Source organism: Stegastes partitus, unplaced genomic scaffold, assembly GCF_000690725.1.
Source record: "Stegastes partitus isolate 25-593 unplaced genomic scaffold, Stegastes_partitus-1.0.2 Scaffold1351, whole genome shotgun sequence".
NCBI classification, from domain to species: domain Eukaryota; kingdom Metazoa; phylum Chordata; class Actinopteri; family Pomacentridae; genus Stegastes; species Stegastes partitus.
In genome coordinates, this window is record NW_007579082.1 from 91,946 (window position 1) to 104,392 (window position 12,447).

General features: G+C 40.7%; 1 protein-coding gene across 1 annotated transcript in view; it reads right to left on the reverse strand.

The window, feature by feature from the left end:
• Positions 1-1,795: 1,795 nt before the first annotated feature.
• LOC103369940 (zinc finger SWIM domain-containing protein 6) overlaps positions 1,796-12,447 on the reverse strand; it is a 62,798-nt gene continuing 52,146 nt past the window's right edge. The window contains exons 11-14 of the mRNA XM_008298800.1: positions 10,396-10,553; positions 8,823-8,986; positions 8,651-8,732; positions 1,796-5,705 (exon numbers count right to left, since the gene is read on the reverse strand). Of these exons, the coding sequence (XP_008297022.1) occupies positions 4,843-5,705; positions 8,651-8,732; positions 8,823-8,986; positions 10,396-10,553 (1,267 nt within the window). The 3' untranslated portion in view covers positions 1,796-4,842. The remainder of the gene's footprint in view (positions 5,706-8,650; positions 8,733-8,822; positions 8,987-10,395; positions 10,554-12,447) is intronic.

Genomic DNA, 12,447 nt, shown 5'->3' on the forward strand with positions numbered 1-12,447 from the left:
CACTGCAAGCTCCTTACTTTAGATAAGGGAAAGACAAAGAGGAGCTGGAAGGCAGGAACAGAATGCCTGCTGGGTAATGCAGTTTATTTATGGCCTTTATAAATCTTCCAAAGAACCTGATATGAGGAGGACGAGCAACAGTAGCAGCAGCTTGTGAGAACATTTGGTGCACAAGACACTAACCAGTGCTGGTACCGTGTACTGATCACTTCAAGCACTGATCTGTGATCTTTTCATCTATGTGTAGCTGTGTAGCATCCTCATACAGCTGCTTTTGTAGGACTTTTTGGTCATTTTAAGTCATTACGTTATCTTTTCGCAGTTGAATAGCTGTTGTTTCACAACTCTGAAGTCATTTTGCATCTCTATGATCATTTTGTGCGCAGCTGTGTGACATCTTCTTCTGTCTGTTATGCACGACTTTGTGGACATTCTGAGACTCTTCTTCTCTTTGCAGTCGTTGTGTATGTCTGTAGTTCTCTTTTTGCAGTTGTGTTTTTGTGGTCGCAGTTGTTTCACATCAGTTTGCATTTTTGAGAATGTTTCAAATTTCTTTGTAGTCATTTTCTGTCTCTTGCTACCCATTTTGCTTCTCTCTGTGGCGTGTCTTTAGTTCTTTGCCACACTGTCATGTGCAATAAACCCAATGCAGTTCATTCATGTAAATATTCCTAATTTTGGGTTCTTAGTATCCTCATGTTTTTCTTATTTATATTGTATATACTGTAATTTATAGTTGTGTTTGCTTGCTTTTCTTACTGTCACTTTGCTGCTGTAATGTTACAAATGTCCTCTTGTGGGACTAGTAAAGGATATTCTATTCTATTCTATTCTATTCTATTCAGTTCTATTCTATTCTACATGGCTTTATGGTCATGTTGCATCGTTTGATGTCTCTGTGGACGTTGAGATTCTTTGTCTCTTGTCTGCTTGTTTTCCATTTGTTAGAGGTCATTCTCACATCTATGCAGTCGTTACTTTACTTTTACATTCACAACTATTTGTGCTTGTTTGCATCTCTTTTCGGTCGTTTACATGTCGATGTGTGTTTTTGCATCTCTCTGGAGACACTACATCACTTTACGCAGTTGTCTTCTACCTATCTTTTTGCAATTGTTTTGCATGATTTTATGGTTATTCTGCTTGGCTTTGTGCTCAGGTTACACTGTTTTGTGTATCTTTGTGGACACTGCAGTCCTTTTAAATCTCTTTGCAGCCATTATGTGTCTGTAATTGTTTCACGTCTGTAGTCTTTTTATATCCCTTTTCAGTTGTCTTCTGTCACTTTGCATCATTTTGCTTCTCTGTTGTCTGGCATTATTTTGAAATTATATGCATGGCTTTGTGGACATTTTGTCTCCTTGTGGACATTCTGAAGCCCTTTGTCTCTTTGCAGCTGATGCGATCTCTTTGCTATCGTTTTGTAACTCTAATCATTTTTCCATCTGTTTGCAGTCATTTTGCATCGCTTGTAATTTTTTTCAGTATTATTTGAGTAGGTTTCGTCTGCATTAAGGATATCTATGTACATTGGATTTACTTTTCACAGAAAATGTTGAGTGTCAACTTCTGCCCTCAAATAGACAATTCATTTGATAAAAAATGTTATTAAAAATCAGTCTGTTGCCAAGAGAGATTTTCTTATTGTAAACACTTTTCTATGGACGTTTGTTAATACTGTTATTTGTATAGCTCTTATCTCAGAGTGTGGTTGGGTAAAGGGTCACATGTGGATTGTGGAGAAGCAGATAAAGCAACAGCAACAACTTGAAATAATAAAGAACACGTAGACATCTTCCTCTCAAAAAACTAATTTACTCAAAACAAAGTGTTGATTCATTAACAAGTTTATAAAACAGTGATTTAGTTACATAAATAAATCGATCAGTGTATCAAATCTTAGTTTCAACTTCATGAGCATGTCGACATGGTTGTACAATCATTCACCTAAAGTAATAAATAAAAGGGAGCATCATTCGTTTCTAAACAAAGGAGCTACTAACAGACCTCTAAGAGACGACACTGAAGAACAGATGAGATGAGCTTTTAAAGCACAGAACACAGAGCCAGTCAGCTACAAATTAAAGACACTAAAAGGCTGCAACCAAAGTCAGTTGGCGTATGAAAAGAGTTTGGTAGTTAGAACTCCCATTTGGTTATTTTAAAGCATTAAGACAAGGCAAGAAAGAAGGCTGTTCTCGTGTGAGGAATTCTAGAGAGAAACGAAATCAGTTTAAGAGGAAGAGAAATTAAACACACAAAGAGCGTTAAAAAAAAACAGTCGAGACCTACAGTTTAGAGCAACTTTCTGTCCTGCACAAAGTCGAGATGTGAGAAGAGGAGGCATGGACGTGAACCAGCTTCGGCCTGTGAGTGAGTCGCGGCAGACGCTGATGTGAAGGCAGGTTTCTGCAGCAGCTGTACGTCGCTGCCGCTCTGCCGCCACAGTCGTCTCTCAATACACTTCTGTGTTTTGTGTCCACTTCTGTCTTACAGCCGGCCGTCTCTGCAGTTCATCACATGTCTGCAGCGTGTTAGCGTTCAGACCGGCCCCTGACGCAATGCAAGGCGAACATTTTTGAAGTCTTACTGATATGTTTTTTTTTTTTCATGTTTGTTTCAAAAACCAAAAGTACTGCAGCTTCAAGTATTGTGCCTTACATAGAATATTCTGTCATAAATTAGTTAACATATACATTTTTTCATATTCAGACATATACTTTCATATATACAGGACGATAAAATGCTTTTGTTCTCTTTTTTTCTTCTTCTTTTTCATCGGCTTTTTTTTAGAGAAATCCCTGAGAATGTATGTTGACAGTTTCCACAAGAGCGAGCGCTGTGACGGTTTAAAATGAGCATACTGAACATTTGAGACAACACTGCAAAGCCAAAACAATCAGCCTGAAGATGGCAGAAAATAACTCAGTAATATGAATTCTGATGGCGGATTTGGAGTTTTTCTCGAGCAGATGGGCGAGGAGGCCTGCGGGGGGAAGAGTAAAGCTGGATCCTTAAAAAGAGGTACTCGTCACTTCAGATGGAGTTGCTCCATTTGGTTTAAAGCCATTTGACTTCTCTTTGAGGCTGTGAGCTGAGGGAAGTAAGAGGAGTGCAAGGTAGACATTTCGCCACTGGACAATACAGGATACAGTCAGCGTACAACTCTCTCGCTGTCATACATGTAAAGGGAAAAACACACAGACATCCACGAACTGACAGTCCTCTCCTGCGAACTTTACCATTTTATACAAATCAATACCCAGGGCCAGATGTATCAAGTGATGTGTACGCACAAAAAACGAGTATTCGCCACACAGAGTGTACACAGATACACACAGATGTGACTGAAATGGGAAGCAGATTAAATATAAGCGACACACACAATCAAAAAGTAAAATATATTTTCAGGGCTAATACAAACTATTATAGTTTTGGCAAAAAAAAGGATTCGTTCTGTCGGCGCAAACAGTGAAAACCCACACAGATATTCACTTCACTGAACTGTTTTGACTAATTTTCCCATTTAAGGAGCAGAAAACAGATTTTTGGCATCTTCTCATCTAAAAATTGACTCAATTGTCAAAATAGCTAGTTAAAGTTCTGCTTATTTTTTGTTTATTAATGAAGTATTTACAAACTTAATTTTCTCATTTTCACAAAATGATCTATGTCAGTGCAGACATGGCCTTAGTCATAATATTGTCAATATACTTTAGCCCAAAGTAACATAAATATAAGTACAGCTGCAATCATTAGTCATGTGACTTATTGGTTGAGCAATAGAAAAAGAAACTATTTTTAAGAATCAAATAATAACTTGTAACAATTGAACCAGAAAACAGATGCAGAACACTAGCTGGTTTAAAGCCTCAAATGGGAGAATTTGTTGCTTATCTGTGTCCTAAATATTTTTGGGTTTTGGACTTTCAGTGGCCAAAATAAGACATTTAGGGATGTTACTCTGTGTTTGTACACATTTTTAAAAATGTTTCATTGACCAAACGATTGTGATCAATCAAAAATAATCATTAGTAGCAGCCTGAAAGGTACACATCATTGTTGAAGGTAATTTGTCTAAAGCTCGATAAATAGCCGACGCGAACTGTCATGACTGGCAGACACAGCTGTGGGTTATTGTTGTGATCAAGACCATGGTTGTAGCTTCACATCCGGGTGTGAAGCTGTTACTGAACGCCCGTCTTGTCTAATGGAAGGCTCAGCATCAAACCCAGTGGGAGTGTTTCAACCAAAGTAACAAACACATGTACTAAAATTTAAGTATTCAGTTTGTCACAGTCACATCCACAGTATTTCCATTAGCTGTTAGCCATTAGCGGCTGTGGCTACAGTTGGAGCTTCTCTTGAATTATCGATATGAACTACGTGAGTCAGGCTTTTCTTTTAATGCCCCTGCATGGTAAACAGCTTCATAAATCTGCCCCCCAAAAATGTACCTGCACTCTGTTTTAGTCTCGATCCACACGCGTGACACATCTGGCCCCAGACATCGCCTTTATCGTTTACAGTCTTTTTTTTCAGTTTCAAACTTGTCAACTTTAGGAGAAAATTTGCTCTAAAACATGTTTCACACTTTTAGTTTGGGCTGTCCGACACTAGACTCTCTCTGTGCTCATGCTTGGTATGCTTTCACATCACAGTCTTTTCATTTAATTATTTGCCTTTAGGAAACTGTGTTCCACATCATCAGTCCCAAATCACAAGAATAAGATTCACATGGATGTTGTTTTAGGTGGATTTTCACTTCAAGTTAGAAAGGATAAAAAAGGAGACTCAAGTAAAAAAAAAAAAAAAATGGCGATTTGGTCACACGATTGTCTTTTAACCAAATCTCTCTCTTACGAGCATCATGAGCTTTTTCTTGCCCTTGTAAATTTGTTTCAGGTTGTCTATGAACTGTGTGAACTGGATGTGTCCGTCGTGCGCCATGAAGAACGTCTCTCTGGCTTTACTGAGGAACTCGATGAACTCGCTGTAGTGGCGAGGGCTGATGTGTGTCAGCCTTGAGTGCGTCGTGTTGATGTAGGCCCCGATCGTGGCGTCCAGTAGCTGCCTGAGTGGAGCTTTGTCCAGAGACATCAGCTTTCCAGAGTTCCTGCGACTGTGCAGCGCCACCATGCCCGGCGTCGTCAGCGTGCACCGTCGCAAAATGTCTGACAAGACGGTGGCACACTTGACACTCTTCACCACCAGGGGGATGACGGCAGCCAGTTCGTTTTTCCCCAGTGAGTGGCTGAGCGCACACGCCCAGAGCACGTCATTGATGGCCGGGTGCGTGTCTTGGTTGTAGCTGAGGTTCAGGTGAGTCATGGCTAACGTTGCTAGCTTGTATGCCCTCATCGGATAACCGCGGTGCTCCATGTATCGTGCTATTGTAAACAGCTGCGTGTAGTTCATTCCTGTGGCGGCCGCGTCCAGGACAATCTGATAGGCTGTTTCGAAGGCAATGTGGTCCTTCTCACACAGCGTCAGAGCTGAGAGGGCACAGTTTTGGGGGTCCTTCATGGCACACTGCAGGGCCAGGGTGCGGGCGGAGTTGGCCAGGTTCTCCTGCTGGTGGCAGTCCAGGTGCAGGCGGACGATGGTGCTGTTGGACATCACTGTGCTCGCCACGACACTGGTCGCTTCGGTCGGAGTGAAGAGGGTGAACCAACTCTGCATGATGCTGTCCAGTGCAAACACACCTGCACAGAGAGAAGAGATGTTAGTGTAAAGTAGGGCTGAACAACGAACCGATTTCAAATTACAACAGCTGCAATTCAGGGTATAAGAGGCGTGGCTTTTAAATAATGAGACAAATCCTTTCATTCAGTTTGATTGAATTTGAATTACTTTTGATCAATGTTTATTACATCTACATAGTTCAGGCGCTCACACTGTGATTGGACTGACATGGGCCAAGTCTCATGTATCTCATACAGTAAGTCTAATTCACGATTTCTGACGCTGAACTTGGAAAAACAGTAATTCACCGTATCTGTCAGAAAAATCCCAGTTACATATTGTCACTCAAATAATTTTGCACTACTTCGCTGTGTTCAAACTTTCTAACCTGATGCACCAGATGGTTTGTCAAACAGAACCAAAGTTGTTCTCCAAAACTGTTTGGAGAAGAGCTGGCACTGTCAAAAAATACTTGGCAGTTGATTGGATGAGTCTGTCGCCATCTACTTCACACTTGAAATACACCCGTGGCTGCCAGTAGTTCCTTATAGGACACTGATTTGTTAAACCAACTATTATCAGCCACAAACGTATAGGCTGAAGACTGGCAAGACAAATTGTTCCTTTTTAACAAATCTTGCAATGCTAAAGCTGCTTCACAACCTAAAGAACCTTCTAGAAACTTCCACCTGACTAATCCTGGTCTGAATGGAATAATACTGCCGCAGTGAGTTGTACTCAGTTCAGGAACTTTCAAGGGAGGGCTTGCAGGGCTACATATAATACGGTATGTTTAATTTTTTTCACAGCATTTTACGACCACTGTTCACTGAAAATCAAAACAAGCTTTTGTTCATTGCGCACAACATAGACTATAAAAGAACAGAAGTCAATGGAAATCTGAGATGGAGATCTGAAATGAGAGTCTGTTTCATATTATTGTGTTCATGACAAAGTAAAACCACTGTTACTGTTTGATATGCCACCAGAGTAATTTGACTCATCTTTGTGGGACTTTACTCTTCGGGTAACAGGTAATACAGGATTGAAGGAATCTTTGCTTTGTTGGAAACTAGACAAATTTTAACTGGATGTAAATTCTCCTGCCTGCGTGAAAAGTGGCGTTCCTCAAGGTTCGATCTAAGGTCCTCTGCTTTTATCATCTTAGATGTTTCTATTATTTGCAGTTGGACAAGGCTAGATTTAAATTTCTGTTAATTTGACAGGGAAAATAGTCATTAGGAAATCTAGTGCCCATCATCTCTGATTAGGTTATAGGAACACTAAAATACTCAAATAGCCCCCACTCAAATAGAAATGCGGAAATGCTCAAATAGTCCCCAACAAATGTACAGTTTCATTCTGTTTAATTATCATTTGCTAATAATTGTTTTACAAAAAAAAAAAAAAAGAATTTATACAATATGAAACAAAATGGACAGAGGGCAGGAAAGTCCAAAAAACACTGAGGGTTTAGTTGACGATAAATAAAGTGTCTTTTAAGTTACACAATTTTAAAAATGCATTATAACTCTTCCCTCTCCTTTCCTTTATTGCTGGTAAATGTAAAATGCACACCTTTAACCCTCAAGACATCAAAAATGTATTTCCCACTGCTGAAGTCGTACTAAAGTCCTTGATTTTTAACATTAATCTCTATTTGACCAGTGGATCCAATAGTTGAATAGCATGCTACTGCATCAGATTCTTTTCTGACCCAGCTCTGTCCTCTACCATCATTAATCAAAATACATCACCAGTCGTACAATGGCGTTTTACATTCTAATCGGATATTGTGCGACGTGGCCCTGCTCTGCATCACCAACCAGCATGTTCTCAATGAACCCATTCAAACAGAAACAGGGACTCCTTGTCACTACCCTACATTCACAAGAAGTCATCTGGGAGGAGGGTTTTCCTCTGCAGAGCTCCCTCCCTCTGGACACAACTTCCCGTCCACTTCAGGGAAATCAGCCGCTGGCTTCAGTATTCAGGACCAAACATAAGGCCCACTTAATCAGCCAACAGCCACCAATCTCCCATAATTACTGCCCTGCCAGTCATTCCTAGCCCCTCACAGAGAGCCCACTGAAACCTATTTTATGGGCCTTCTGAAGTCTGGCCTGCTGTTTCTCAAAGTCTCTCACATATCTAAGCATGCACAGGCACAAACATCTTTACAATTACTGGTAGCTGTTTGCTATTTTCTTTCCTCAACTGTAGCTGGGCACGGCATGGACATGGAGGTAGAACAACAAATATTTTCTATCTTTGTATTTATTTTAATTCTATTTAATTAAAAACACAACAGCATCTACAAAAAAATGGATTAAACAGTTCTTAACAATGACAGACCAAAATGAAGCAGGACCATCAGAAGGAGAAGTTACTGAAAAAACAAGGAGTGCCAAAGTCAGTGGTCAGATATCTTAGTGTGTGAATGATATTCTGGATCCTACTCCAAGGTCAAATCATGCAGCGACATCATGTCGATTTTCATGAAGCCTTGTACCACTGATGTGTAGTTTGACTTTTGTCTTGATGAGATAAAGAATTAGATGTCCAAACTTTTCTGCAGCTGATCAGAAAGAATTAATTTGGAGATTATTTGAAAAAATAAAAAATAAAAATTCGAATTACACCTCCTGGCCACAACACTGAGCACTAACGTTTATAATTATCTAGGTAAGAGTTGTCTGTTGACAGTCATGTAACTAATGTTGTGCATTTATGCTTTTATCAACTGAGACATTTAACCAAAATCCAACCATTTCACATGCTGATGCTACTATTAACAAATCTGTGTTATAGCCGAAAGCAGACATGCTACCATTACTCCTACCCCATGTGTAGGACACCAACACATTTGTATTCAAGACCCTTCTAAAATAACTTAAAACATTGAGAGGTAAATCTGCCACTGTATGCATGAATTTATTTTATTTGGTAGTAAAAACACACTCACCAACTTCAGTAGCACAGGTGACGAGCCAGCGCACCATCTCCCTCCGCCGCCAGTTCAACGTGGACAGGGTCATTCTCATCACCTGTAGGAAATACGAGATTAGCCGAGTCTGCAACATCTGCAACACATCTGATGTATGCATTTGGGTTTTCTTTTTTTTGTTCCCATTTACCTGAAGACCCAGCTCCAGGGAGACCTTAAGCAGCGTGATGTCCGGCAGGCTGTCCATGAGAGTGGCGATTTTGAAGGCATCCTGGGCCAGTTTGAAGATGTGGGAGGAGGAGTGGATGTTCTTCTGGATGGACTCTAACACTGTTTCTAGCTTACGAGCATCACCTGGTAACATACAGGGAGGCAGAGTTATTTCTGGCTTCCAGCGTGCAGTAAAATCTTTTCTGTATCTTCTCACAACAGGTTTTTCAGCTATTCAAGTCATTATAGCAAAGTGCTAAAAGGAAAGCAGCTGGACCTACTTAATGACATTCAAAAGCTTTGTTCAGTTCTGGCTGTAGATGCTACTGTAAACATAAAGCAAAGTGTTGGTTGTTTAGTAGTAGACAATATTAGAGAAAGAACAGCATTGATGAAAATTAAGATCAATGATTTCCTTAACTGCACAGCAGCTGCTAGCATCTACACCAAGGTTGGTGCCTAAATTCATTATCCAGGTTGAATTAACCACCTTGGCTGACGTCTGTTCAGAAAAAAGCCATGTGATGACGAGTGTGATGAATCAGGAAGTGAACGCAGTGACAGTTTAGACGAGGGAGTCCTTTTGGTTTCTTCCTACTGATCCGATCCAGTCTAATTTGAGGCATTAATTTTTTTATATCAGCCGATAACCAATACCATTTTCCTAGAAAATATACACTTTACGCTTAGCAGATAGACCTGAAGAGGCGGGCACTACTGTGTTGGCAAGCCGTGTGGATGTGGCCCCATTCAGCATCCGTGCAGCTCACCAGTTCAGACTGGACAAACTCTCCATCCCATTTCTGTTGCTTATCCAGGGTGCAATAATTTAGAGAATTATCATGCTAAAAAAAGCTATTATACTTATAGTTGGACTTCTTGACTCTACTGGTTTTCTACTCTGTGCAGTATTAAACATGGTAGATTTGACTGTGAAGCCCAATGTGAGCTGCCTGTTGAAACAATCCTGCCAACCTTCTAAAACTTGATTTACACTCTTGCGTTGAACCTATGATGTAGTCCACAGAAGTGCCCTAAGCTCTTGTGAGCATTAATACTGGTGTGTCTGTCTTGCTCTGTGATTACACCAAAACAGTTGTCCGAGATACTTTTCTTCAAATGATGCAGATCATGTACGGGTTGGAGCTATTAAATGTTCAACAACAGTTACTCTTATTGAAATTACTGGAACACAGACATGAGAGAAGACGTCAGAATAAAATGAGTCTGAACACAGACTGGCGGAGCAATAAAATGAGAAAACAGTATACGGCTGCATTAATAGAATAGTAACTCTTGTGTTCACAACATGAGCAAACCAGATACAATTACAGCCCATTACATGTTCCATTTTGTTTTACAGAAGCATTATCCTCGTGTAAATCAATATACTGTGTTTCCTTGGCATATTACTACCAAGCAGACCAGTCACAGTTGTTGCAGTTTTCCTTGCTGGGATATTTAGTTACATTTCTGGGGAATCTATGGTGTAGATTTGATCCAGAAGTTAAAATGTAGGTTAAACAGCCGTGTATGTGTGTGTGTGTGTGTACCTTTAGCAGCAGTGAGCATGGTAGAGGCAAGTTCACACTGTTGTGTCTCGATGTGGCTCAGAGTGAACCAGCGAGGGTAGCGGTTGGGCACCACCGACACGATGTGGTGAGGCCGAGACAAGTCACCGGAGGGGGCCGTGGACTCCAGCACCGGCAACCTGAGCGCAGACAAAAACTTTATCAGACACAAGAAGAGATGTGTCCGCTCAGAAGAACACCGAATGGAGGTAAAGAAGTTATCAGAGTGTAATGTTCCTATTATAGGATCAATCAATAGTTTTTCCTTTGTGTCTTCACACCTGAGCTCAGGTGGATCTTTGCCGCAGGCCATGAACACAGAGAAAAGGATTGGTTTAAAAATAATAACTCGTTTTCAACCAAACCACAGTGCCACAGTGCTATTATATCCAGTTATAGCTGCTGTACTTTAATAATCCCCTGTTCTAATTTCAGCCTGGAAAATGATATAAAGATTTACATGATCTAAAAATCAGAGGGGTTTAATTTGTGCAAGAGGAAATAAAGTTTCCTGCGGTGGTCAGAGAGAAAACCAACAGCCTGTATTTATTATTCACACATTTTATAAAAGTCGTTCTCAGCAGTGTTGAATTATTCAGTGAATATTCCAGCAAAAGGAGGTTTTGTCATTAAACAGTGTCCCAGATAGCTCCTGAATCTGACTCTGTTTCCTCCATCTCTAACTAACCAGAGGAGACGTACAGCAGGCAGGGAGGCGGGCTACAGATGAAGGTTTGTTAAATTTCCTGCCTCGCTGTCTTCGCGTCTGTTCCTCCTTTCAGCACTGAGTACCTACAGTGTAAATGCACCTTTTTGTTTCTGTTTCAGCCCTGAATGCAAACTAAAATGTCATTTTTTTGTCCTCCAGAAGGAGAGCTTCTACAAACTGGGATACATCTTAAAATGCTGGATTTTCGAAAACCGTACATGAACCTCCTCAGCGAAACCCACAAGGACTCGTCAGATGGCATGTCGTCATTAATCCTGGAACAGACTCATTCTGTCTGGTACCAACATAAAAGATATCTGACTAAAAGTAACGTTACATTCACATCACCTTATAGGGCTTTCTCTGCTTTATTCCCCCTAATGTTGGCTGTGGCCTGCATGTTTATCTCAGCTCTTTAGTTGCTTCTTCTTGTTGAATTCTCTTTGTAATTTGTAGATGAGTTTAGTTCATACATCTGTTTCTCCTGAGAACTGGTAACATCGGTTAACTACTCAGTTACTTACAGACACACTGGGTGGCTTTCTACTGCAGGAGCTTGCAGGATGGGACAAACGTTAAGAGTCCTGTAGGTCCTTATTACAACTTCAGCAACATCCGCTACCTGACCTTCCAAACACAGCTTCTCTAATTCAGCAGAGCACAACCTGAACTTTAACAGCCACATAAAGTCAATAACATCAGCAACTTTGTATCATCTAAAAACATTGCCAAAATCAAAGGTATAGTGTCTAAGCCAGACTCAGAGAGACTAATCCATGCGTTTGTCTCCAGCAGGTTAGACGACTGTAAAGGCCTGCTCACTGGCCTCTCTAAACGAGCTGTAAGACGGCTGAAGTTTATCCAGAATGCTGCTGCTCGAGTCCTGACTAGAACCAGGAAGTACAACCATATTAGTCCAGTGCTCGAGTCTCTGCACTGGCTTCCTGTTGCTCAGAGAATTGACTTTAAAACAGCTTTGCTTGTGTACAAGTCTCTTCATGGTCCAGCACCAAAGTACATCTCTGACATGTTAGTGCCTTATGAAGCATCTCGGGCTCTGAGAACCTCAGGGAGTGGTCTCCTGCTGGTGCCCAGAGTTAGGACCAAACACGGTGAGGCTGCATTCCAGTTTTATGCAACTAAAGTCTGGAATTGGATTTCAGAAGATGTGAGAGAGGCTTCAGCTCTGACAATGGTCAAGTCCAGGCTGAAAACAGTTCTATTTGGTTGTGCATATGACAGCTGAAAGTATTTTATCTGTATTCTTCTAATTAATGATTACATTTATGTTTTGTGGATTGATTTTATCTGTCTTCTTATAGTTT